This window comes from Sparus aurata, chromosome 9, assembly GCF_900880675.1.
Source record: "Sparus aurata chromosome 9, fSpaAur1.1, whole genome shotgun sequence".
Classification (NCBI taxonomy): Eukaryota; Metazoa; Chordata; class Actinopteri; order Spariformes; family Sparidae; genus Sparus; species Sparus aurata.
This window is the reverse complement of record NC_044195.1, coordinates 18,970,323-18,994,800: the sequence shown is the minus strand read 5'-3', so window position 1 is coordinate 18,994,800 and position 24,478 is coordinate 18,970,323. Positions and strand designations below refer to the sequence as shown.

Below are 24,478 nucleotides of genomic sequence, written 5' to 3'. Positions count from 1 at the left end.
AAGACATGTTGTAACGTTTTCCTAGACAGGGTGCTGTTGCAATGTCATCGCTGCCACTGCTGATCTTCTCACACACATGTACTAAATTCAACAAGCTGCTGCACCTGAGCTTAGAAATGTAGAAAATAATTTACTGCAGGTGTTGACACGGATCGAGATCCTATATTGACATTTTATGTACAACCTATACAAAAATGTATGCTCATGTATGCAAATGACATATTTTAGCATACATGTCACATATATAATCATTTATACAAATATAACATATTGGTACTAATGTGCAATATACAAACTAAACATGTTTGTGCAAAGTTTCTTCATACATATATGTGGAAATTCATGACATTGTAGCAGTTTGGGACTCTCATTGCAAGCATTCAAGCAAAGAGAATTGAAGTTCCAGGAAGTGTATGTTGAACACGAGAACATCAGCACAAATATTTGCATTACAGGAAATGTTTGTGGTGCTTCAGAATCAGAATCAGAAATACTTTAATAATCCCAGGGGGGAAATTATTTTTTGTTACACACTCCAGATATACAAACAACATATACTAAGAACAAAATATAAATATATATATATATAAATATATATATAACAATATATAAAAGATCAAATGTACAGTTTAAATAATGTACAAGTCCAGTCCAACTTATTATTAAAGTACACCCCCAGGTACTTGTTCTCCTCAACAGTGTCCACAGGGACCCCATGGATGGAAACAGGGGTTACTAGTGTTTTCGCCAGAACACAATTTAACACAACTTACTCACACTTAAACCATAAACACATTGCCCTCAAGCATGCTGGGTAACTTCAGCCAACTACCCGCAATACACTGCAATATATATTCTTTTGATATATTCACATATGCAAATTTTATATTTTTTAATACATTTTCATATAAAATATATCATAAGCCCCTATATCTCCATATACCCAGAGATTGTATGAATGCAAAAATCATATATTGCCTTACAGGTCAATTATACTTCCTTATGGATTTGAGTAGTTCTGAGTCTTCTTTGTGTGAGACAGGGACCAAAACCTACATAAAATGCATTCGGTCTTTAAACTTCAACTTTATTGCTTTGTTATGAATAAATCTCACTACTCATTTCTGTTGTTTTGTGTTTCACCTCAGGCTGTTGATTGGTGCACCCAGAGCTCCAGCTTTGGGAAAACAAAAAGCCAGGATCACTGGAGGCCTTTATAAATGTGAAATCACCAATGCCAGTAATTGTGAGCGCATTGAATTTGATAATGAAGGTAAGATCTATCTATCTATCTATCTATCTATCTATCTATCTATCTATCTATCTATCTATCTATCTATCTATGCTCATAGCTTTGTCTTGTGTTGTTTTGAAAGAGGACCTGCGTATTGAGAGCAAGGAGAATCAGTGGATGGGTGTGACGGTTCAGAGTCAGGGACCTGGAGGAAAGATTGTGGTGAGTCAAGCTGAGCGTGTGAACCTTTCACACCTGCTGTGGTCTCGTCTGTCATCAGGGTAACTAATCCGTTATGTTTTGTGCTGTCAGACTTGTGCTCATCGCTACCAGAGACGTATGTTCGTGGACACCCCTCAGGAGTCCCGGGACATCACCGGGCGCTGTTACGTCCTGAGTCAGGACCTGACCATCAACAAGGACGCTGAGGACGAAGGTGACTGGAACTCCTGCGAGGGCAGAGCCAGAGGACATGAAATGTTTGGGTATTGTCAGCAGGGTTTGGCGGCCACTTTCACCAAGGATTACCATTATGTGGTGTTTGGAGCACCTGGAGCTTACAACTGGAAAGGTACATAACTATAATTACACAGTGCCTTAGAGGATTGAGTGGAAGAATAAAGTTTCTCATTCTATAAAAAACAAGTAATGGGATGTCTTTTTATTCTAAATAAACACTTCATGGTAACACCTTTTAGCATCTTTACTGCACTGTTCTCTCTCCTCCCCTGCAGGCATTGTGCGAGTGGAACAAAAAAACAGCACTTTGATTGAGATGGGAGTTTTTGATGATGGCCCGTACGAAGTTGGAGATGAGCTCGTGCCTCTACCTGCCAATAGCTACCTCGGTGAGTGTCCACTCACAGAATAAATATAACTACTTTTGTGTGTCACTTTGTTCAGCACTTCCTCATGTGCATCCGTAGCCCAGAGCATTGCTTTCAGTTTTGTTTTGTGTTTTACTGTTTGGATATATTGTGTTGTCCTGTGTTGAGATTAGTGATCATCATTGTGTTAAAGTCTGTTTTCCAACAATTTTATAGACTTTTGCTGTTTAACTGGTAAAGAAATATAATCAGAAATTTTGGAGAGGAACTAAAGTTTAAAAAACAGGTGTAACAAATCATTACATCATTAATTGCTGCATTGCAGTAACTGCTGGAAGTGAACCATCATCACAGTTATTTTAAATTAATTGAATCTCAATCATTTGGGAATGATAAAGATACAAGGATGGAATGACTTGGTGGCCCAGAGGTTAATGGTCAACCTTGAACCATGCAGTGCCCTCGGTTTGTGTCCAACTAGGGATCTTTGTGTCCTCTCTCTCTCTCCTAACTGGTTGTCATTACTCTACTGTCTGTCCAATACAGTGCTGCAGGAATGAATCCTAAAACCTGGAAAAAAAGCGTTTTTGCATTTAATGGGTTTTCAGTTCTTTGCCTTAGTTAATTGCTGTGGTTCACACAAGGGATTAAAGACTTGAAGGTCTTTACAGGTCGACTTTAGACGCAAATAATTCTAGCTCTAACTTGACAACTTGTAGATTGAACAGTTTATAGTAAAATTTGTACAGTATATTGTAGTAGGACACTCAGTAGTGGTGACATTGTCGTCATTGATTGACCATTGTGATTTTGTTTGTTTAGCCATTAATGTTAGCATTTTTACTTTTTTAACTTTTTTAACTTTTGACGATCGCATTTGTTTAGTATTTTTAGTAGCTCATTGATACATTTTTATCTGTTGTTTGACACATAAATACTTATTTCATTAAAAAGTATTTACCTCAGCTGTTTTAGCAGAGGGAATTGATGAGAATCAAACTGACAACTTTTTCTAAATTGACAAAGGAGATCTTTTTCTCTGTATTTTTGTATATATGATGTTTCTTGTTCAGTTGTGGAAACTAACAAAGCAGAGAGAAATGTAAAAAATATGACCTCTTGGTCTATGACCTGCAATGAAGGCACACAATGCCCAAGCAATACACTCAGTGGCCACTTTATTAGGGACACCTGAATAATCTATTACAGTTCAATACACACAGCGCACTCAACAGTCAAATCAACCTTTAACAAGTGTATAATGTTCAGTTCTGTTCTCGCACATCAGGATTCTCCCTCGATTCGGGACACAGAATCACCAGGGGTCGTGACCTGACGGTGGTAGCTGGAGCACCCAGAGCCAATCACAGTGGAGCAGTGGTCCTGTTGAGGAAAGAGAGCGACACCTCCCACAGACTATTGGTGGAGCACACCTTTTACGGGCCGGGACTCGCATCCTCCTTTGGATATGACGTGGTTGTAGTTGACCTGAATGGTGATGGGTAGGAAACTGCATTCATTTTGCTTCAGTATACATATTATTTAATGTTACTGGTAAATAAGTCTCACATCAACATTACAACATTCATAGAAGTCACAGTGTAAGTAAACATGAGCACAGAAATTGGAAAAACATCATTAGGACTTAAAAATATTTACCTCCCTTCTTTAATCTAGATGGCAAGACATAGTTGTTGGAGCTCCTCAGTTCTACATGAAGGACAGAGACATTGGAGGAGCTGTTTACGTTTACATCAACCAGGCGGGAAGGTGGGACAGAGTCACTCCTGTTCGTTTACACGGGACCAAAGACTCCATGTTTGGACTGGCAGTGGAGAACATTGGAGACATCAATCAAGATTCATACGAAGGTGATTTAGCTGTCATTTTGTAGCTTATTTATGTTTTCTCTATCAGCTGCTGTCAAGTTAACTGGTTTATTTCTTCTTTCTACAGACATCGCAGTCGGCGCTCCTTATGATGACAGCGGGGCGGGAAAAGTCTACATTTATCATGGCTCAGCGCAGGGAATCAAAACCATACCTGCTCAGGTTGGTCCACGTGGGGCCTCATTTGAAGCAGCTATAATCAATATTTTCGTTTTAGCAATGGATCATATACATATATTAGAAACGAGTGGGTCATTTTAATGAACCCACAGAGAGAATTATTACTCCACTTTGTAGCGAGTGTCTTTTGGTTTTCCGGCCCAGAGCTTGAATGTTTTGCTTCAGTCCCTCGGCTGGAAACAGGATTCCTGGTTGTGATACAAACAAGTTGAAGCACACTGGTGCATAAAAAAAAGGAGCACTAGAACATCATTCAGTCAGCACTGAGTTCGAAAATAAGACTGAAGTAAAAGATATGAAAAGTTGCCTCTGTAACATTGTCACTTTTCTCCATGCTGAGTTCTACTGTTGGTGTGCGTGACATTGGGAAAGAAGTGAATTACTACCAAAATAGTTTACCCATGTTTAAAAAACTATTACCTGTGGGAGTTGGTAGAGGCTAACATTTGCAAGGTGACCAGAAAACTTGACTCCAATTGAAATGATAGAACTGCTGGATGAGTAAATAAGCAACTGTTACTGCAACGAGGTTGCTCTATCAACTTAAAGAGCCACAAACCAATTCTAAACATGAAGATCAGCTTATAAGGCTTATGATATGTCATTGTATTCCCGCTGCCCCCAAGTGACCAACAATTGAATTACTGCAGGACTGAGCTTTCTGGGAAACCTATCTGTGGACAGGAGCTGAATTCTCTCTGAGGATCAATAAAGCCCCTCATAAAGGATAATGCCCTTAAAGGTGTCTATAATCAGGAACAGACTCCACCAAGGCCATTTAATGTCCACCTTTCACTGCAAACCATTATCGGGCATTTATGATATATTATCTCAAGTTTTCCAGAAGCAGTAACTCCATTTCCCTGGCGACACCTTAAGGCCTGACTAAAAGCTGGTATCATCATTACAATCCCATAAGGTTCTGTTGTCCACTACTTCAGTAAATAGGATCAACCCTAGATACAGCACAGCTACGAGCCAGAAAGCTAACACCATGTAAGATCATGATAAAAGTCAGTGACTTTGCGTACAGTTGACAAACAGTAAATATATTTTCACATTAGGTTAAACATGACTAGGTAGCTTCCAGGCCACAAGACCCATGTGAGATGATCACTTGGTATAGAAAGTATGAGTTTGTTCAGAGGAGCAGTGTGAGCGACTTCTTACAGCTTGTGTGTTACTGGTGCCATCCTGTGGTCTTCAGAGGACGATGCACCGCTTGTTTACACGCTGCAATCATTTTCAAACGGGTCCACCGTTGCTTTAGTTACTCATTTTAGATATGCATTTATTTAAAACGGTGAACCAACCGTTTAACTGGAGCTAGTTAATTCAATAGAGGTCCATTCATCAGGATTTAACTGAGACCTTGGTATAGCTAACATTAATACATAGTCGTATGGAAGTGTCAGTTGTCAAAAATCTTCAACACGAAACAAGTAACATTTCAGTGGTATGTTGTTTTATAAACTCGCCGAGTTTTAACTTTGTATTCATTCCTAAATTGTCTTCCTTCAGATCCTCTCAGGAAAACCACACAACATGAGTCTGTTTGGATATTCTCTGGCAGGGAACATGGACCTGGACAGTAACTCTTACCCAGACATGGCTGTCGGCTCTCTGTCGGACTCGGCTCTAATCTACAGGTAATTGGTCAACTACACATTATAAATCAATTTAATCCCGACTGATTTCTATCATGACTTCACTGCACTACGTTTCTTTCAGGGCTCGTCCAGTCATTAGCATCAGGAGGGCTGTCAAAGTATCTCCACGGGAAATTGACCTCACAATTAAAAACTGTGAGAGCAGCATTTGGTGGGTGTTCAAATATTCATACATCTCAACAGACCTCAGAGTCAAAACCTCCTCTGTTAGAAATGTTAAACATAAACATTTCTGTCCTTAGCTTCACTGTGGACGCATGCTTCACCTACAAAGCAAACCATGCATCTTACAACCCGAGACTCAGTAAGTCAGATGTTTAGAAAAAATAAACAATGAATTAATGTTTAAATCCAAGACTTGTTCTGTCGTACTTACCCGTGTTTCTCTCTGCACTGCAGCTATCAGCTATACCGTCGAGGCAGATGGAGAACGCAGGAAGCAGGGGCTGCCCTCCAGAGCCATGTTCCTCAACAAATTCCACACCGACACGGACTACCAGTTTAACGGCACCTTGGACCTCCGTGGCCAAAAACAGGAATCATGCGTCAAGATCACCGCCAAACTAAAGGTAAAACATGCCTGCCTCGTAGTTAAATCACATCTGCAGGATACATCCACCCAGAGAGTCAGGAACAGGTTTGAGGTTGTGTGCTAAATATTTTGGTGCTAGTAAAACAGAAAGGTATATTTATTTATTTTTGTATGTGCCAATATATATCATGTCACGGAAATTTGTTTTTGGGTTGGAAAACTTGTAATCACTAGTAACTAAACAACCCAAGAAGGAGCAGTTCTTATACTCTGACTGTTTTTGATTTGCACAGGACAATATCAAGGACAAGATGCGCAGCATTCCCATCGAGGTGTCTGCAGAAATTCTGGGTATTAAACGACAGAAGGTGAGGAACGGCCTCCCTCTACTGATGCCCATATTAGACTCCTCCCAGCCGAGCAAAGACGTCATTGAGGTAAATATTCAGACTAAGATGGTTATTATTGAGTTAATGACAAAATGTTCACAGAGCAAAAGTTTGTACATGACTTTTTTGTTATTTGCTGTTGTTGCAGGTCAACTTCGTAAAAGAGGGATGTGGAAGTGATCATGTTTGCCGGAGTAACCTGAAGATGGAGTACAAACTGTACTACAAACCAAACAACCAGGAAAAGTACACAGAGTTATTACCCACGTGAGTGCTTTCATTTGAACTCAAGTGAAGATGTGTAAGACAAGGTCAAATTCATGGATCAAATCTAGATTCAATTTTGATATTAACGATCAATCAAAATGACAGTGTGTTGCCTGCCCAGCACATAACCAGGTTATACCAACCAGAGGTAAAGGTAAAGATTTATGACTGTGAAACAAGACTCTGTGGCGCTCTCTGTCTGCTGGATGTGCAAGAAGGAAACAGTTGGATACAATGTTCTTGTTGAGTATTTTTATTTATGAAAACAACAAACCATCATTTTTTCCCTGAAGTTCAGCCTGAAGTAAGTTTTTTTTTTTTTTTTTGTACCTGCAGCGAGAAAAACGTCCCCGTGTTTCACCTGAACTACGAGAAGAAAGACCTGGCTCTTTGGGTGAGGGTCAACAACATGAACGGAGACGACGCTTACGAGGCGAAGCTGGTGGGCAGTTTCCCGGATGTGGCGTCGTATTCTGGAGTCCGCTCACAGCAACCAACGGTAAACAGGACCTCAAGTGTGGAGCTGCAATAGTGAACCCATGTGACACTTACATTACCATCACAACATCACTGAATAAAAGTATGAATGTTATAAAACTTGAGAAATCAGGGGAAAAACTCCTGTATCTTCTAATTACCCCCTGAATCACAGATTTTTTTTCCCCATCCGGTGAAGCCGATCATCTGCACAGCCAACCAGAACGGCTCTCAGGCAGACTGTGAGCTGGGGAATCCTTTTAAGAGCAACTCCAAGGTACGTACTTGTTTCACATGTTCATCGTGACACTCTGCTGCTGTACTTCCATGTGAGAGATGCTTTAGCCTTTTTTTTTTTTTTTCCATCAGACTACATTTTACATCATCCTGAGCACTGCGGGTATGACTCTGGACACCACGGAGATTGACATCGACCTGCAGCTCCAAACGTAAGAGCTGCTCTGGTATAGGTGTTCTGCACGTGTATGAATGAATAAAAGTATTGTTTTATACCGGTGTATTTTTTTATCTTTCAGGACAAGCGTGCAAGACAACCTTGCTTCCGTTAAAGTAAAGGTTAAAGTAATCATTGAATTGCCGTTATCAGTCTCTGGGTGAGTGTTAAACTATTGTTTAGCCACAATAAAGACACAGTAACTCCAACAGTAGGTGAAATAAATACGTTTGCTTGATTTCAACAGCGAGGCCAGCCCTAATCAGGTGTCTTTCGGAGGTGTTGTGAAAGGTGAAAGTGCCATGAAGACAGAAGAAGAGATTGGAAGTTTGATTAACTACACATTCAGAGTGGGTTTCTTCACAGCTGCTGTCACACAACCTGATGGTTTTAGCATTTAAAGCAGCTAAGTTCTAACATAATGATCTCTTCTTCAGATAAACAATGTGTGGAAAACTCTGACGTCTCCTGTCAAAGCCTCGCTGCACATTCAGTGGCCCAAGTTTAACAAAAATGGGAAGTGGCTTCTGTACCTGGTGAAGATCTCTTCTACTGGACCGCAGGAGATCCTCTGCTCTCCAGAGTCTGAGATCAACTCTCTCAAACACATCCGGGTAGAATTTCTAAACCTTTATTTCCTCTACTACAGCAAGCAACCATTATCAGCAAACCTGCACCTCTTAATTTCACCTTGAATTTAACGAGGAGACGTGTGCTTTTAGGAGTCATCTGCGTCCAGGACCAAACGTGAAATTGGAGAGAGGAAACCTGTTAGCAAAATGTCGTCACTGTCAGGCAAAAATAAAGTATTGGTGAGTGTTCGTACGGATGTAATCACATTGTTTTTTAAAGGTATGGATTGTTCAGATGTGTAATAGAGTCTTTCCTTCCTAGTCATGTGGCAAGGACATCAAATGTGTGGAGCTCAGTTGCCCTCTGCAGGGCCTCGACGGCACAGCAGTTGAGCTAAGGTCTCGCCTCTGGAACTCGACCTTTATTGAGGTAACGCAACGTGTTTTAACTGTTTCCACGTGGCTCCATCAGAGTGATTTCCTGTGACTCTCCACCCTGAGCAGCTGTTTTTGTTTTCACACAGGATTATGCCTCTCTCTCACACTTGGAAATCGTTGTGAAGGCCTCGCTTGTCTTGCATGGTCAGCCTAAAAACATGATCCTGAAAACTCCTGACACCAAAGTAAGTTGCTTAAGTGTTGCACCTAAGTAAAGGTTCTGAATACTTCTTCCTTGACTATCTTGGTCCTAACTCACCCGATATCTTGGTTCTCCTGCCCGTGGCGTTTCATTGCAGGTGAAAGTGACAGTGTCCCCAGAGGGTGCCGTGGCTCAGCACACCGGAGTTCCCTGGTGGATCATCCTGGTGGCCGTTCTCGCAGGCATCTTGATTTTGGCTTTGTTGGTGTTTCTGCTCTGGAAGGTGAGTACAGAGACGGTAATAAAAAGGGATTACATGGGATGAAAATAGATGATAAAAAACATAAACTTCATTGACATCTTTGGAAAAATTGGGTCAGGAAAGGTGTCATCTGTGAACAATAAAAAAAGATATTCAAAAGCAGTAAAAAAGGATGACAAAACTTCAAAAAAGAACATTTTTTAAAATGTTCATGATAAGGATTTTAAAAGCTTCACATCAAACTGTGGTAGCTATTAGTTTGACATTTCTAGACTGACTACTAATGTGGTAATGTGGTTAATGTGGTTAGTTGTTAAAGTGCCAAGTTCCAGCTGTATTAGTGATTTTATGTTATATTCTTTATTATCAAAAATAAAGTTAGAACAAATCATGAGGTAGAGTAACAAAAGAGATGCTTTGTTCATAATGCACATGAGTTAAGTCTGAAAAATAATTATTTTTATGGTGACTGACTTTTATTTTGTATGGTGTGCTGTTGATCGTAGATCTATGGAAGCACAGAAGGGCCATTATTATTAGATTATTTTTTTTTCCTGTTACTCGTGAACCAACATGCCGACATAATTAATTTTAATTCAAAGTTTCATGTTTTTAAATTGCAATAAATAACATTTGGTAAATGTCAAGGAGGATAAATGTCGAGTTTATATAGGTGGCTGTTAAAGAAAATTTCCAATGATATAATGATATCTGTGGTATTTAACAGAATAGTCGACTTGCTAAGAGTTAGAGGAGAGAGAAGATTCCCTCTTATATGTGTACATTTAAATTTAAAGCTAGAGAGAGCGGTCAGTTAGCTTTAGCTTAGCATAAAGACTGGAAGTAGAGGTAAAGAGCTTGCATCAGTCTATCTGGAGGTAGCAAAATCTGCTCACCAGCACCTCTGAAGGCATCTCGTTTTTTGTTAATTCATACCAAAAACAAAGTGTGAAAATGATTTTTGTATGTACACTTTGACCAGTTTACAAGACAGACAGACAATAAAAGTACCAATCAAATAAACAACAACCACAACAAAAACAGCAACAAGTTCTACAAAAATATATAGAAAGGTTGACTATAGGACATACTGTATAATGGATAGTTATGTCCCAGATTATCTTTTGGGCTCAGATACAGCAGTTGTGTTGTGTAACTCCCTGCCAGAAAGAGAATATGATTATATTCCAAATTTGCAAACGATTCCCTTCAAATGACCACGACCTTCCATTTACTGCTAAGCTGCATTCAAGTGAGTATTCAACTGTGTCAAAGGTCAAATATGTTCTATGTCAGTGTGAAGACACATATGAGAAGCAATTTATTTAATTATTTAACATGTCATTTTTGTCTGCTGACATTCAAGTGTCAACCCTTGACTGTCCAGGTGAATGTTTTTCCTTAATAAAATGTATTTCCTCCGGTGTTTTACTGGAAGAAATCGTAATGGCAGTTGACTATTTGTTATCACACTTTAACACTTCGTCACCCTTGCTCCCCCCTCAGTGTGGCTTCTTCAAGAGAGCAACAAAAGACGAATACGATGCTGCATATCACAAGGCAGAGATCCATGTTCAGCCCTCTGACAAAGACAAACTGTCTGCTGAGGCCTGATTTATACTCTGTGAACATTGGTAAAAAAAAACAAAAAAAAAACAAGCTGGCAGCATGGAGTGTGATTACTGCTGCACCGACTAATGAACTCACTTTCAAATCAGCTGACTCAATGCAGAAAAATTCAATCAGACACATATTGTATTGAGCTGAGGAAGGAAAATTAACTATTTGTATTTTATTTTTGCCTAAAGCGAAGGAATTGTAAAGTCTTACTTGTTATTATATTTGTACAATATGTGTCTCTGAATTTTGCCAAAAAAATCAATGCATTTTCTTACCAGCAGGCTTCATATTTTCCTCCTTGAGATCAATTTTTCGCTGTAATTGCTCTTGATGCTCTGCAGGCGCTTTTGCTGACATCTCTTTGACTGCTTGGCTGTTTGAAATGTCTCCTTAAAAATCCGCAAAAGCATGCTTAACACTCCTGCACATCTCTCTCCTGCATGAATATTTGCTGACATTAATCTGTTTTTGATAAAGTATTTTGTGTGGTTCTCAAATTCTCCCTCCTCAGTGTGGATTCTTCAAACGCTCCAAGCGTGACGACAGCGTGCCGCGTTACCACGCCGTTAGGATTAGAAAGGAAACCCCCGAGTATAAAGACGGCACAGTGAAGCTTGATGCTTTCGAGAGGAAGCAGTGGATGACCTCTTGGATTGACAATGAAAGTTACTCGTAAAAAAATCCTTTTAAAAAAAAATTATTGTAGGTAATACTTTTCAGGATTTAGTCTGGTTCATGTCTTTGGATTTTTACACTGTATAGATGATGAAATGTTGTTTGTAAATTTTGTATATATTGAAATTCTTCTGCACACTGTATATTTATTTTTTGATAAAAAATAATGTCATGCAGCCAAAGAGTTTTTTTTTTTCAGTCTTATGTTTGCCTACAGCGGATCAACACAGGGCAAAGTTTACTACTGTGTGTCTGTGGAGTTGTACTGTCTTACTAAGAGTCTATGCAAGGAAGGTACAGCCAGCTCAGTGTCACGTGAATGTAAATCTGTACATTTGTTGTAGCGAATTATGCGTCTAGGTCAGTGCTTTCCGACAAAACAACTTCGTCTTTGGAATGACATGTAGGTACAATAATTAAAGATGTACAACTGACCGTTTTAAAGCCAGTTGAGGGACTTTTTCTCACATTTACTCTTCACCTCTTCTCACTATTGTGGCATTCAGGTAGCATCCACTGTACTGTAGGTCGTCACTGAAGTAACTCCTTCAGTTCAATGTAAGGAATCCAAAGGGACGCTGGTGAAAAGTAGCTGAAATGTGTGTTATATAGATTTAATTCAATGTCAGTGTCTTACGTGTCCAATTGTATAATAAACAACATTTTTAAACACTGGGTTACCTCTGTGCAATTTCATTACTATTAATATAAGCTATTGTGAAGTAGGGCTCCAACTAATGATATTTTTTATCCTGTCTTTATCTGGTGAATGATTTTAATCAATTATTAGGTCTATGAACTCAGTTTACTGTCACAGAGCAGTAAAGAAACCAGAAAATATTAACATTTTTAGGAACTCTTTGTAACTTCTGTGTTGTGTTGGAAGCCGGTGGTTAATTTTCTTTTAGCGGACTCCGTTTCTAAACTAACTTAGCTACTGTTGCTCTCTAAGGTCATTGAGATGAGGCACTGGAGAACGTGTATCACATCCTTCACACTGTCACAGAAAATACAACCTGAGTCCTTCACAAAGACGTCCACAGTCCAGCAACTTTTCACAACATCTGTTCACATATGGCCAATAAAAAAGTGATTAATACATGTACATTGCTTCAAAGTATTACACAGAGCCCCTTTAAATAACCAATAAAAAAGTGGGGCTGTAACAAATGATCAGTTCCATTCTCAATTTATCTGCAGATTGATTTTTGGGTCTATAGACTGAAAATAATGAAAAATGCTTGTCAGTTACCCAAAGCTTAATGTCAGTAGCTTCTTTTTATTGAGCCAAAATCCACAGATATTCAGTTTAATATGGGGCTGCTACTAAAGGTTATTTTTCTCAAATCAATTCGTTATTTGAAAAATGTTGATCAGGGTTTCCCACAATTCAGGCTGAAGTCCTCAAATGTCTTGTTTTGTCCACAACGCAAAGACATTCAGTTTACTGTCACAGAGAAGAAGCAGGAGTCAGAAAAACTTTATATTTTTTCTTGAAAAATTACTCAAACTGATTGATCGATCAAATAGTTGTACATTCACTAAAAGTTGACAACTGATTGATTGATCATTGCTGATTTAGTTTACTTTCACATATGACAAGAAAAGCCACAAATCCCCAAAACTGAGAAGCTAGAATGAGGTTATGTTGAGCTTTTTGTTGGAATCGCTCATAAGTTTACTTGATAATAAAAAATTGTTCATTTTTGATTTAATTGACTAAGCACAGTGTTTCCTCTGTAATTGTTTTGCAGTTGTCGAGGCAGGGGGGGTCATTTTTAGTATTTGTTCTGCATCTATCCCTGTTGGTCACAGCTTTGCTTCTAGTGTTATAAGTGAACACACTATTAGTTATTTCAACATGATTGAAAGGGATAAAGGGATACATGTTTTTTAAATATAATGTTTAATTTCATTTTTTTTCTGGCTGCGGTGGTCCAACACTCCCAATGAATGTAGAGGAAACACCAAAGCAAATGTTTCAGCTCCATGTATGAAGGCAAAAACTAATTTCCATCGTTAAGTCTCAAAAATAACAGATAGTGAAATGTTACAGGGGCACCCTTTGCGTAAAGGGTAACCATAATGCCACTGAAATAAACTGCAGTAAAGCTCATCTGCTTACAAAGCCTTATCCAAGAGATTTATTTAATCATACTATTTAACAAGCATAGCATTTACATAGGAACAGATGATCATTTTCACTACTGTATAAAAAAGCCATTGCATTGAAAATATCACTCTTTATGAAACCCTCATCAACCCAAAACAGCTGAGATAAACAGCAGACTGTAGTTGTGATGAGTGTTTTGGTTGTGTATCCAAAGGGACACCTCTTTCCTCTTAACGACTACTGGAAAACAACACAATCCAAAGTAAGCATTATGTCAATATACATGTCAACAGATTTATACCAGATCAGTCAAATGTTAAGCGGAAGGTTTTCTCCTGCTCCTTGCGCTGGTTGTCGCACAGTTTGGACACTTCCTCCACCCTTCTCTGCAGGAGAACCGAGTTCTGGTCGATCCACTGAAGTGAATCCATGTGGGTGTTGAGAATCTTACAGATCTGCTGCAGCTGAGGAAGAAAATAAGCAGAGAAGAAAGGCGGGTGTTAAATCAATTTGTAACAATAAATGCCAAAGCACCAAAAACAATACCTAACAAAAGGTCTTGTCTTACTGGGTCGCTGGTATCTGCTGGGCCACTGGATGTGTTCAGGTGCTCGATGATCTCCTTCAGGTCCTGTGACATCCTCTTCAGCTGTGCGTCCACGTTCTCTGCGAGCTTGTACGTTCTCTCTCGCTCCTCGTCAGCGTTCTGCATGTAGATGGTTCCGCTTTGCTCCTTCACTGACTCCTCAAGCGGGCAGAGCAAGTCCTCCAGCTCCTTCTGCTGGGACAAGATGAAGTCCAGCTCCTGGTTTAGCCTCCTCTGGTCCAGCTTCACCTTCTCCATCTCCTTATGCAGGGCTGTGATCTTCTCACCGTTCTCCACCAGCATGCGGTCCCAGGCGTTCACCTGAGTGGCCTGCTGTAAGAAATGTCTCTCTTGGTCGTCGAGCTCCAGACTCCATTTGTTAATGAGAACCTCAAGCTGGGCGTAGGTCATCACTGGGGGGGCTGTGGTTGTAGCGATTGTTGTGGCTGTAGCGGTTGCTGTGGCGATGGCGCTTGATGCAGGTTTTAGCCCCAGTGTGAAACCAGAGGCAGCGCCTGCTGAGGCAGCTGCAGTCGTGGCAGCAGAGATGAGGGCTGCAGTGGAGGTGGTGGAAGCTGCACCCAGAGGTTTGATCATGAAAGGCAGACCTCCCGCAGCTGATATAGTAACTGCAGCAGAAGTGCTTGGTGCTAGAGCTGGAGCTGCTCCCAATGTAAACCCAGTAGTTGTTGCAGCAGCAGTAGCAGGAGCAGGAGCAGCAGCTGTAGCGATTGGTGAGGCAAAGAGAGACGGACCCAGAGCTGGGGTCGCCTGTGTGGCTGCAGGAGGAGCTGGGGTTGTTGATGGCTTAATCCCAAAGGGGATTCCTACAGCTGGAGCTGTTGGGGCTGCAGCGGTGGAGACTGGCTGGGGCTGGCTGCCCATGGTGAGGTTGGAGGGAGCACTGGTGCCGAAGCTGAAGCCACCTCCTGGGGCAGCAGCAGGGGCTGCAGCTGTGGTCACCTGAACCTTAGTTTGTCCAAAGCTGAATCCTCCAAAGGATGAGAGGCCACCTGGTGCTGTCATTGCCGCGGACGTGATTGTTGGAGCTACTGCGGCTGCTGGTGCCGCTGTGGGTTGGGGTTGAACTTGAGGCGTAGTGCCAAAGGCGAAACCCCCTCCTGCAGGGGCGGCAGCGGTGGTCTGTGCGGGTTGACCCATGGCCAGTGTGAACCCTGATACCGGAGCTTGAGCTGCTGCGGAGCCCAAAGTTAGCCCCGCTGCCGGTGCTGTGGTCTGAGGAGCCGTGCCCATGCCGAAAGTGGTGGAGGCGGCGGGGGTCCCGAAAGAGAAGCCTCCACCGGCTGCTGTGCTCTTTGCTGGGGTACCAAAGCTGAAAGAGCCGGCGGGGTTGGAGGCGGCCTGAGGAGCTGTGCCGAAGGAGAAGCCCCCTCCGGAAGCTGCAGGCGTGGAACTTGTCATCCCAAAGGTGGTGCCGGCGGCTGCGGGTGTCGTCTTCTGAGCTCCAAAAGTGAACCCCGACGAGGCTTGGCCGAAGTTGAACCCGCCACTCATGTTTAGATTAAACGATATCGAAAGCAGCTAACAAACAAAATGGTCACTTCCCCGCTGAACCTCGCCGTGGCTTTTGGCGGGTCTCTAATACGAGTTGGTTCAACAGGAGTCACCGAGGAAACAGTTCCTCCCCTACAGTGACTTCCGACACGTTAGCGGTTAATAAAGTCAATCACAGGTTTAATAACGTTACCGTGTCCCGACGGTGACCAAAAACTAATAAGACATCCCTCACAGAAACGTGGCCCGCTGCTTTTTAGTGCTTCATACAGGCATCTCCGTAATCCACTAAAGGAAGTGACGACAGTTAGGACCAACGTCAATAACGAGTCGCCTGAGTTTTGTCTGCCAGGACACAAATCCCGCCTCCTTTACAAGATTGACAGCTCCAATACCCAATCATGATCCTGATCAGACCAAAGCTGAAGTCTGATTGGTAGAGCTCGCTGCCTGAGAAACATGCTTCAGGGTAAGAGAGATCTGTGTTTTTCCGAAGAATACTGAGTTTACTAAAAGATAATACCTCGAGCTGCTTGCCGGCTACTAATATCAGAAATAACCTTTTCACACAAATTCCAACAAAACGATGATCTTTTAAAGCAGTTGTTTAATTAAAGAAATTGCTCGCTGTTTATGTCGATGACAAATGTTTGACACTGTTTAAATGGTCTGTAACCGATGTTTAAAAGAGATAAAGACAGAACGAAACAAAAGAAACCTAAAACTAACGTCACCTCGGTACAAGATGTTTACGAGTGGATTATCTTCGAGAATCTTTCTTAATAACACCAATATTTCTTTAATTGTAAATGTTTTTTAATGGACATTTTAAATGATGAAAAGTCATTTTTTCGAAAACAATTCACCTTACGAAGTTAAACGTGCATATTTATTTTTTCTAAACTTTCATCCAAACCACAATAACATAAAGTTACACCAATTTACACAAACTATTATTGCATTTGATTTTTAAGATCTGCTTTTATGATTTTCCGTCTCTTAATATTATTTTTTTTACCTTTTTTACGTTATTATATTTTATCAATCAATTGTTTTTTTGGTATCTTGACAAAGTCGAAAGCGAACCAAGAAGACGGAGGTGATTTATCTTGACATCGTCATGACTCTTTAGCTCAGCTAGCTTCGCACACAGTATGCACACGGCGGTCTTGGCATGTTGACGTTTCTACCACAAGGATTCATGACTATGAACCAGTGAGCTAACGGACAACTGAATAAATATTTCACAGTGGAGGTGACCATGGATGCACAAATGTTAACAAGTCCATCCATAACTGGACGTTAACTCCACGAGCGTGTGTGCGAGCTGCTGAAGTTAGCGTGGAAGCTAATGTCAACATAGATTAGCTAACACTAAGTGTAACGGCTGTGCTGCGGATGCCACCGGTGATCAAACGCAATAATCTGTGACGTCGTCTGATCAGCACCGGACCTGTCAAAATGAGGATTTTAAGGTTCTTGAGGAGCAGCCTGGCTGTAGGAAAGGACATTGACTATTACTCCAAATTTTCACCCTCCCCTCTTTCAATGAAGCAGTTTCTGGATTTTGGTAAGACGATGTTCACACCCTACAAACAACAGTGTCTCTGAAGTCAGTGGATCCCAACTGTTCTGCTAGTGATCACTCAATACAAAGTGTGACCTCTCCTTGTGAGCAGCTGTTTATCAAATAATGAAAGTCCCTCCTCATAGTTTTAGATTAAGATTAGAGGAAAGTTAAAAAAAATCCCACTCTGGTAATTATGTGGCAACCCCTGACATGTAACTCCTGACCTCTTGTGATCCACTGAATGAAAGCATCTTTTCAGCCTTTTTAGTAATTTAATAAGTTTCATGCAGGCATTTAGGTTTTGAGACAGGCAGTTGTGCACACAAAAAAATAGATCCAAGTCTTACACAATATTCTGTGACCTGATCTTCAGCTCCCTCAAATGTTTTAACACACTTTCTTGCATTTATTTTGATAGTTGTTACCAAACTATGACATCCTGTCTGAGGAAACCAGGGGCAACTAGAGGGCCCATAATAAGCTGTGCTTCTCTGTTGACTGAACTGGAAATACACGTTTGTTGTGGGAGTTTTATTGAACGCAAATTGCACAAGTGAAACAGCAACTCGAGATCAAGCAAAAATGCAGGAAATACCGTCAGGCCCCTTTTCATTTCAGTTTATATTGTATCGTGAATGTTATATCACAGCCAGTGATTTTGATACATCATGGAATCAAACTTTGGCAGCAAGCACGTGAAAACTAGTGGAGATATTTTGTCTTTTGAATTAAAAGAGCACTTGTTGAGGTAAACAAAAGGATTTGTTTTTTTTAATCTGATTACTGTGAACATTCTGCTTCAACTGTTTGAATGAATACATGTTTCAAATCATCCAGGGAAAAATGAGCGGCCGGTGAGGTTTAGAATATACACACGCAGAATTACAAACATTATGAGATTCAGCTCAGAGGGCTGCACTTCAATCCAATTCTTTCAAGTAAAGTGATTTTACAAGGTCCCGTGAATTTACATTTTTATATAAAGTTCTTTGAGGATACCCATGACATGAATTTTTTGGCTAGTTGGCGTGGAATGACCCACACTGTACAGGACACAATGACTTAAAAAAATAGCTTATAGATGAAATAAACCAGACAAGAACGTCTGCTTTCTGACAACTAATCGATTAATGGTTGCAGCTCTAGAGAGAGAAATCACTTTTGTGGCAACCTTTGTCTCCAATACTAATTATTTAATAACAATAACATTCCCGTGTTATTACACCCTTCAGGCTCAGAGAACGCGTGTGAGAAGACGTCGTTCGCCTTCCTCAGACAGGAGTTACCTGTGAGGTTGGCGAACATCATGAAAGAGATCAACCTGCTGCCTGACAACTTACTGAGGACTCCATCGGTCCGGTTGGTGCAGAGCTGGTATGACGGTTTTCTTCTGCTTTTTTCTTAAATAGCTCTCACATTACTCTGATGCCGGCCAGTGGATGGTTATGACTTTCCTTTATTTTCACGCAGGTACATGCAGAGTTTTCAGGAGATTCTCGAGTTCAAAGACAAAAACGCGGATGATGAGAAAGTCACATACGAGTAAGTGAATTAAAACACACACACACAGTGCAGTTAATCCTCATTTCTTGTATGAATTCACGTAGTTTTGTTCGTTAATACATCTTTTTGTCTTTATTTAGTTTCACAGACGCGGTGATAAAAATCAGGAACCGGCACAACGATGTCATCCCCACCATGGCTCAGGGCGTCGTGGAGTACAAGGAGACGTACGGGACGGACCCGGTCGTCAGCCAGAACGTTCAGTATTTCCTGGATCGTTTCTACATGAGTAGGATATCAATCAGGATGTTGCTCAACCAGCACAGTGAGTCGACTCGCCTCTGCTGTATAAAATGATCTGTTTGAGCCAGGAATCAACAGACCACGCCCAAACCTGCCCACTCCTGCACTATAAAAGATAGTAGTTTGGAAAAGGAATCCTTCTGTATCGCATCTTTTTACAGCCTGTATTAGGCATGTCATATTTATTATGATCATCAATATTTTACTTTTAGCAGGAAGTAAAGCCCCTGCTGTGTGCCTGACTCTGTTAAAAACTTTTCCTCTGCTGGTTTTCCTGCAATAAGGACAAAGGAACTATATAAGAAAGTACAGAAACAAGATTTGCAGGGTCATGATTAGATTAGGAGAGCAAACACCCTAAGGACAAAATCCCAAGGTTGGATTAGGTCCAATAGTTACAGAAAAATGTTTAGAGATATCAGATGAGTTGTAACAGTGAACAGGGCAGCAGGTTTGTGTTTGTCTGTATCCATTTTCATCATCTGTTTAAATGAATAATGATGCTACACCAGTGGACTTCCTTTCTAAACCTGGTGCCTGCACAATGCAACTGAGCCACTGAGTGACATCACTGGAGGTAGTTTCCTCTGGAGGATGCTACTTCCTTCAGGTATGCAGCAGTGCCCCCCCCAAGACCTGTAAATACACTTTAATGTGTAAAATTGGGGAAGTTTTCTTTGAACTGGTCAGGGTTCTTAGCTGTTAGGAGTTTTTTTGCATTTCTTTGTCTAACGTGAAGCTAAAATGAACATCTTCGAGTTTGGAGCGACATCGTTAAGGGCTCTGGGAAATTGTGTCGGCCTTTTCAGACGTTTCATAGATGGAACAATGGATTAAGAATCATGACAGAAATCTGTTTCTCAACAGTCCACTATCTTTCTCAAGAATTGTCCAAAACACCTTTAAACAATTTACACTTTACACCTTAGTGTGCGGTCACGTCCCTGTGTGTTTATATTCCAGCTCTGCTCTTCGGTGGGAAGGTGAAGGTGAACCCTGCACATCCCAAACAGATCGGCAGTATTGATCCACACTGTCGTGTCACCGAGGTTATCAGAGGTGAGAATGCTGCTTTAAGAACGCCAACATTTTTATGAGGATCATAAACAGAGCGATCAAGCGTGCCGTCGGTCAAGTTTTCAGGTGTCATTTGTGTTCTTTCCTCAAAACAAACCTCTCCCTCGAAGACGCCTACGAAAACGCTCGAGGCCTCTGTGACCGGTACTACATGAACTCTCCGGAGTTGGTACTGGAGGAATTCAATGGTAAATGAAATAAACACTTTCAGTTTTTTATTTTATACGTCACACATTCCCTCCTGCTTATCTCAAGCACTTAACCTGTTTTATGAAGAAATACATTCAGATTGCTTGATCAAACCATATCTAATCATCTGTGTGTCCTGACAGTGAAAGAGAACGAAAACCCCGTCGGTGTGGTGTACGTGCCGTCTCACTTGTATCACATGGTGTTCGAACTTTTTAAGGTAGGATTTTTACTTTTTTTGACCTCATAGTTGGACAGCTTGTTGGCGTGACGCAGTTTTACATTCTTATACATTTCCTTTCTCTTCTGTTTAACATTTGAAAAAATGCAGAACGCCATGCGGGCCACCATGGAATTATACGGCGATGCCATGGAGTATCCCGCCATCCACGCACAGGTTGCTCTGGGAACTGAAGATCTGACAGTGAAGGTAAAGCTGAGCTGCTGCATTTTTTGCAATGGCGGTTACCGGATGAGGAAGCTGTTCAGACCATATGTTCTTCTCCAGGTGAGCGATCGCGGAGGAGGCGTGCCGCTGCGCAAGATCGACCGCCTGTTCACCTACACGTACTCCACAGCTCCTCGGCCCAGCATCGACGGGTCCCGTGCTGCTCCTCTGGTCAGTATTCCTCATGTGGGATCAACAGTGTGTGATTAATCCGGATGAAGTTGAGCCAGCTTTGCTCTGGACTGATCCAAATTCTTCTTGGCACTGTCAAAATCTTAAAGGGACAGTTCACTCCTAAATCATTTTTGGCAAAGATACATATTTTTCCTCCTACCTAGTGCTATTCATCCATCTAGATTTAATTTTGAGTTACTACTAGAATATGTTTACGTGCTTTAATGCTCAAATGACATCAGTTTCTTCATACTGTCCAGTACAGTACACTCTGTTTTAGCTCCTGTCTCTTTAAGGCCCGCCTTCCTAAATACACAGCCTCTTCTGATCGATCAACTCACACATGCCTGTGCCCTCCCCACCAACAACTACAATTAATTTCTATGTGCCAAACTAGCTGCTAGACATTAAATGATGCAAATGTATGCATGGTGATGTAGTGTGATGTCACTAAGTCACGAAATTCAAGGCGGGACTGCTGTGGAGGTGCTTCAGGAGTTTCTGCTGGTGAAGACATCGACCTTTTTAGCTTTCAAGATCTCTACATGCACAATAAAATAACTCAATGAAGGAAAGCAAAAAAACTACATCAACTTCAATCACATCACTGATGTAATATTTACTCTTTGCTATGTAGATTCTTTAGAAATTAACTTTTTTTTCCTAGGCTGGTTACGGCTACGGCCTGCCCATCTCTCGTCTGTACGCCCGCTACTTTCAAGGGGACCTGAAGTTGTACTCTCTGGAGGGTTATGGAACTGATGCTGTGATCTACATTCGGGTAATTGTGTTTTTACATTAACGGTATGTCAGGAAGGAGAATGCACGCATTATTAACATCCCATGTAAACTTTACTCTCCCCACCTTCTATCAGGCCCTCTCCACAGAGTCCATCGAGAGGCTCCCTGTGTACAACAAGTCCGTCTGGAAACACTACAAGACGTTCCACGAGGCCGACGACTGGTGCGTCCCCAGCAAAGAGCCCAAGGACATGACAACGTTCCGCAGCTTCTAGATGAGAATGGAGGCCGTCCTGTAGCATCGTGTGCAAGAGATGATAAGTGTGTGCGTGAATGTGTGTGTGTTTAATGGGCACTAATCGGTCCAGATTTCTTTGTACAGAAAAGGGAAAAAAAGAATACAAGAGCAAAGTTTTAGTGCCATATATGTCATGTAGAGCTATAGATAGAGAGCGCCAGCCCTCATTTAAAAAACAAGAACAGTATTATTCATTGGTTTCTGCAAAGCCTCTCTTTTTGCTAGTGAGAGTAAAGACCAATACTGGATTTTGTGAGGCTGACGTTTACACTAAGCATCTTTTAAAAAAATTGGGATTAATTAATTGCGTCGATGTCCTGAGCTGACATGTCAGCGCTTTCATTATGTAATGGCATTACAGTTTCAGAATTACCTCAAATTTATTCTGCCGTTTCTGTATTGCAGGTCATTACCAGCCAACATGTAAGAAACACGATCAAGCTATTCGTGTTCACATGAAATCAGACGACGTGTTAAAACGTTTGATGCTTTTGGTGCAACGAGTAAGGTTTCTTTAAGGTATCCACCTCGTTTGCATTGGCATTTTGCTTTACTGGTTTACGGCATGTCCCTATTTTGCTTTGCTGCTTGTTTTAGCTGTAAGTGGAACTTTTTTCCGTTACAGTCTGCTCTGCTCATCTCTTCTGCTCTGTTAACTTTGATAATGGGAAAACGTGCACATTAAGTTGCTGCTTGTTTTGAAATCTGTTGGAAATGTGTCCTAAGTCTTTTTGGTCCGAATGTTTTCATTTCGGGCATTTCTTCTTCGGTACACAAGCAACATGCGATCAAAACAGTGTTGATAGGTTTGCAACATATTTCTTTCCTACTTTGTTTCTTTGAACATCAGGTGGTGCAGGATGACCTTAGGAGAATTGTGTTACCTAGAGACTGGATACAATGTTTGGGTTGCTGTTAAATAAGCTAGAATCCATATTTTCCATGTTACACTTAAGCAGCTCTGCTGTATAGATCATGTTCAGTATACAATAAATACTTCAGACTGATTCTTAGTTGTGTTAAAAATGTCTATTGATGGTTCTTTCCATAATCAGTTCTTTATGTCACAACACATCAGGTTGCTTCTGTTCACAGATTTCTGCCCTGTGTTTGGTTGACACATCACTACAATAAACTCCAAAGGGACACAACTGGCTCTGAAATCTAATTATAATAAAAAAGTCAAGTTGTATGCTAACATAATTTACTTGAGGGCATTAAAAATCAAATCATTGTTGCCATGGGAATATTGCTGTTACATCCAGAAGAATGATGCACTATTGGAGGTGGTTTATAGATATATCATTGAAAATAACTATCACAATCAGACCACCTGCCATACTGATATGAGACCTAACAATTATAAGATTAATATACACCAGACCGTTGACACCGAATGTATTGTGTGGTATTGTTTGAGGAGTTCACCTTAAAAAAAGAAGCTTTTTCTGATCATTTAATTGCACAGAAGTTATTTTTAAAGTGAATAATCAACAGAGTCCACTGTGTGTCATCTTTAATTTATAGACTGTGACACGAGCCTTTCATAACTCATGATTCATTACTGGGCTGTTGGTCTGTTGACTCAGTTCTCTGCTACGTATTGAGGCTGTACATGACTGTAGTTTTCCATTAGATTGCACACAGCATGTGGAGGAGAGATGATATGAAATGATAATATTAAACAATAATATGACAATACTGCAATCCAAAATAGGCTACAGACTCAAAATACATTTTTAAAAAGCATGTTCAATCAAAACCTGACAGTTTCAGCAACAATTCAAAATTAAATAGCTTCATAAAAGTAGTATTTGATACAGGACAACAGCTTTTTAAGAGTCAATTCAAGCACTTTCAAGGTATCTGACATAAAAATGTCCACTCTTGAATTAATTACTAAAAATGCAACTGCAAAAAAGTTTTCAGAATTCCTTTATACCCACAACCATCAGCAGCAGCTGTTCATATCAACTTTGATTGTTTGTTTTGATTGTGATTCCTTAATTCTTGTTAATTTGAGGGTAAGGGTATAAAATATTTCAAGATTTGTGAGAGACTTTAACGAGCAAATGATATTGAAAATCAAACATCTCTCAAGGATTATATTCAAATTCAAGCATATTTCTAACCTTGAAACCATAACTATTTAAATTAAGCTTTTTTCAAACTTTTAGAGTTTTCATTGATCAAACCGTGTATGTGTCAATATATTAAAAGTGCACGGTGTAGTTTATAGAGAATAAATTCAGACTCAGAACTGTGATATTTACAATATTAATGAGGTAATAAAGTAAACTCAGAAATATGCATTTTTCCCGTAACTGTATAAA

At 40.6% G+C, this 24,478-nt stretch overlaps 3 protein-coding genes across 5 annotated transcripts in view; 2 read left to right on the top strand and 1 right to left on the bottom strand.

Moving 5' to 3' along the window:
• The window catches only part of itga6a (integrin, alpha 6a), a 35,328-nt gene extending 23,025 nt beyond the window's left edge, over positions 1–12,303 (top strand). The window contains exons 2-26 of one of the 3 annotated variants that reach the window (XM_030428537.1): positions 1,149–1,273; positions 1,377–1,456; positions 1,547–1,805; positions 1,969–2,082; positions 3,350–3,563; positions 3,739–3,932; positions 4,018–4,112; positions 5,652–5,779; positions 5,862–5,951; positions 6,043–6,104; positions 6,200–6,369; positions 6,626–6,769; positions 6,870–6,988; positions 7,325–7,487; positions 7,641–7,742; positions 7,835–7,914; positions 8,002–8,079; positions 8,167–8,269; positions 8,357–8,533; positions 8,642–8,731; positions 8,814–8,921; positions 9,016–9,114; positions 9,229–9,354; positions 10,840–10,967; positions 11,465–11,674. In XM_030428537.1, coding sequence (XP_030284397.1) covers positions 1,149–1,273; positions 1,377–1,456; positions 1,547–1,805; positions 1,969–2,082; positions 3,350–3,563; positions 3,739–3,932; positions 4,018–4,112; positions 5,652–5,779; positions 5,862–5,951; positions 6,043–6,104; positions 6,200–6,369; positions 6,626–6,769; positions 6,870–6,988; positions 7,325–7,487; positions 7,641–7,742; positions 7,835–7,914; positions 8,002–8,079; positions 8,167–8,269; positions 8,357–8,533; positions 8,642–8,731; positions 8,814–8,921; positions 9,016–9,114; positions 9,229–9,354; positions 10,840–10,947 — 3,028 coding nt within the window. In that variant the 3' untranslated portion in view covers positions 10,948–10,967; positions 11,465–11,674. Of the gene's footprint in view, positions 1–1,148; positions 1,274–1,376; positions 1,457–1,546; positions 1,806–1,968; positions 2,083–3,349; positions 3,564–3,738; positions 3,933–4,017; positions 4,113–5,651; positions 5,780–5,861; positions 5,952–6,042; positions 6,105–6,199; positions 6,370–6,625; positions 6,770–6,869; positions 6,989–7,324; positions 7,488–7,640; positions 7,743–7,834; positions 7,915–8,001; positions 8,080–8,166; positions 8,270–8,356; positions 8,534–8,641; positions 8,732–8,813; positions 8,922–9,015; positions 9,115–9,228; positions 9,355–10,839; positions 10,968–11,464 lie in introns of all 3 variants that reach the window. The other 2 variants (XM_030428538.1, XM_030428536.1) reach the window with 2 other exon arrangements.
• A 1,212-nt stretch (positions 12,304–13,515) lies between these two features.
• On the bottom strand, positions 13,516–16,167 carry nup62l (nucleoporin 62 like). Its single transcript, XM_030428539.1, has 2 exons — positions 14,310–16,167; positions 13,516–14,205 (listed from the first exon to the last, which is right to left on the bottom strand). The coding sequence occupies exons 1-2, from the start codon at positions 15,840–15,842 to the stop codon at positions 14,047–14,049; spliced, it is 1,692 nt and encodes a 563-aa protein (XP_030284399.1). The 5' UTR covers positions 15,843–16,167; the 3' UTR covers positions 13,516–14,046.
• Positions 16,168–16,945: 778 nt separating this feature from the next.
• Positions 16,946–23,296, top strand: pdk1 (pyruvate dehydrogenase kinase, isozyme 1). Its single transcript, XM_030428540.1, has 11 exons — positions 16,946–17,412; positions 18,645–18,786; positions 18,883–18,954; positions 19,056–19,240; positions 20,182–20,277; positions 20,406–20,483; positions 20,628–20,704; positions 20,816–20,914; positions 20,993–21,103; positions 21,774–21,887; positions 21,982–23,296. Exons 1-11 carry the CDS (start codon positions 17,304–17,306, stop codon positions 22,120–22,122), a joined length of 1,224 nt encoding a protein of 407 aa, XP_030284400.1. The 5' UTR covers positions 16,946–17,303; the 3' UTR covers positions 22,123–23,296.
• Positions 23,297–24,478: the final 1,182 nt, after the last annotated feature.

Excerpts from the sequence above, each read along its gene's own strand:
- nup62l (XM_030428539.1), bottom strand. The coding sequence starts at position 15,842 with ATGAGTGGCGGGTTCAACTTCGGCCAAGCCTCGTCGGGGTTCACTTTT. Across the intron at positions 14,206-14,309 it reads CAGCAGATACCAGCGACCCA|CTGCAGCAGATCTGTAAGAT; the intron begins GTAAGACAAGAC and ends TTTCTTCCTCAG.
- pdk1 (XM_030428540.1), top strand. The coding sequence starts at position 17,304 with ATGAGGATTTTAAGGTTCTTGAGGAGCAGCCTGGCTGTAGGAAAGGAC. Across the intron at positions 20,484-20,627 it reads GGTACTGGAGGAATTCAATG|TGAAAGAGAACGAAAACCCC; the intron begins GTAAATGAAATA and ends GTGTCCTGACAG. Across the intron at positions 21,104-21,773 it reads GGTCCCGTGCTGCTCCTCTG|GCTGGTTACGGCTACGGCCT; the intron begins GTCAGTATTCCT and ends TTTTTTTCCTAG.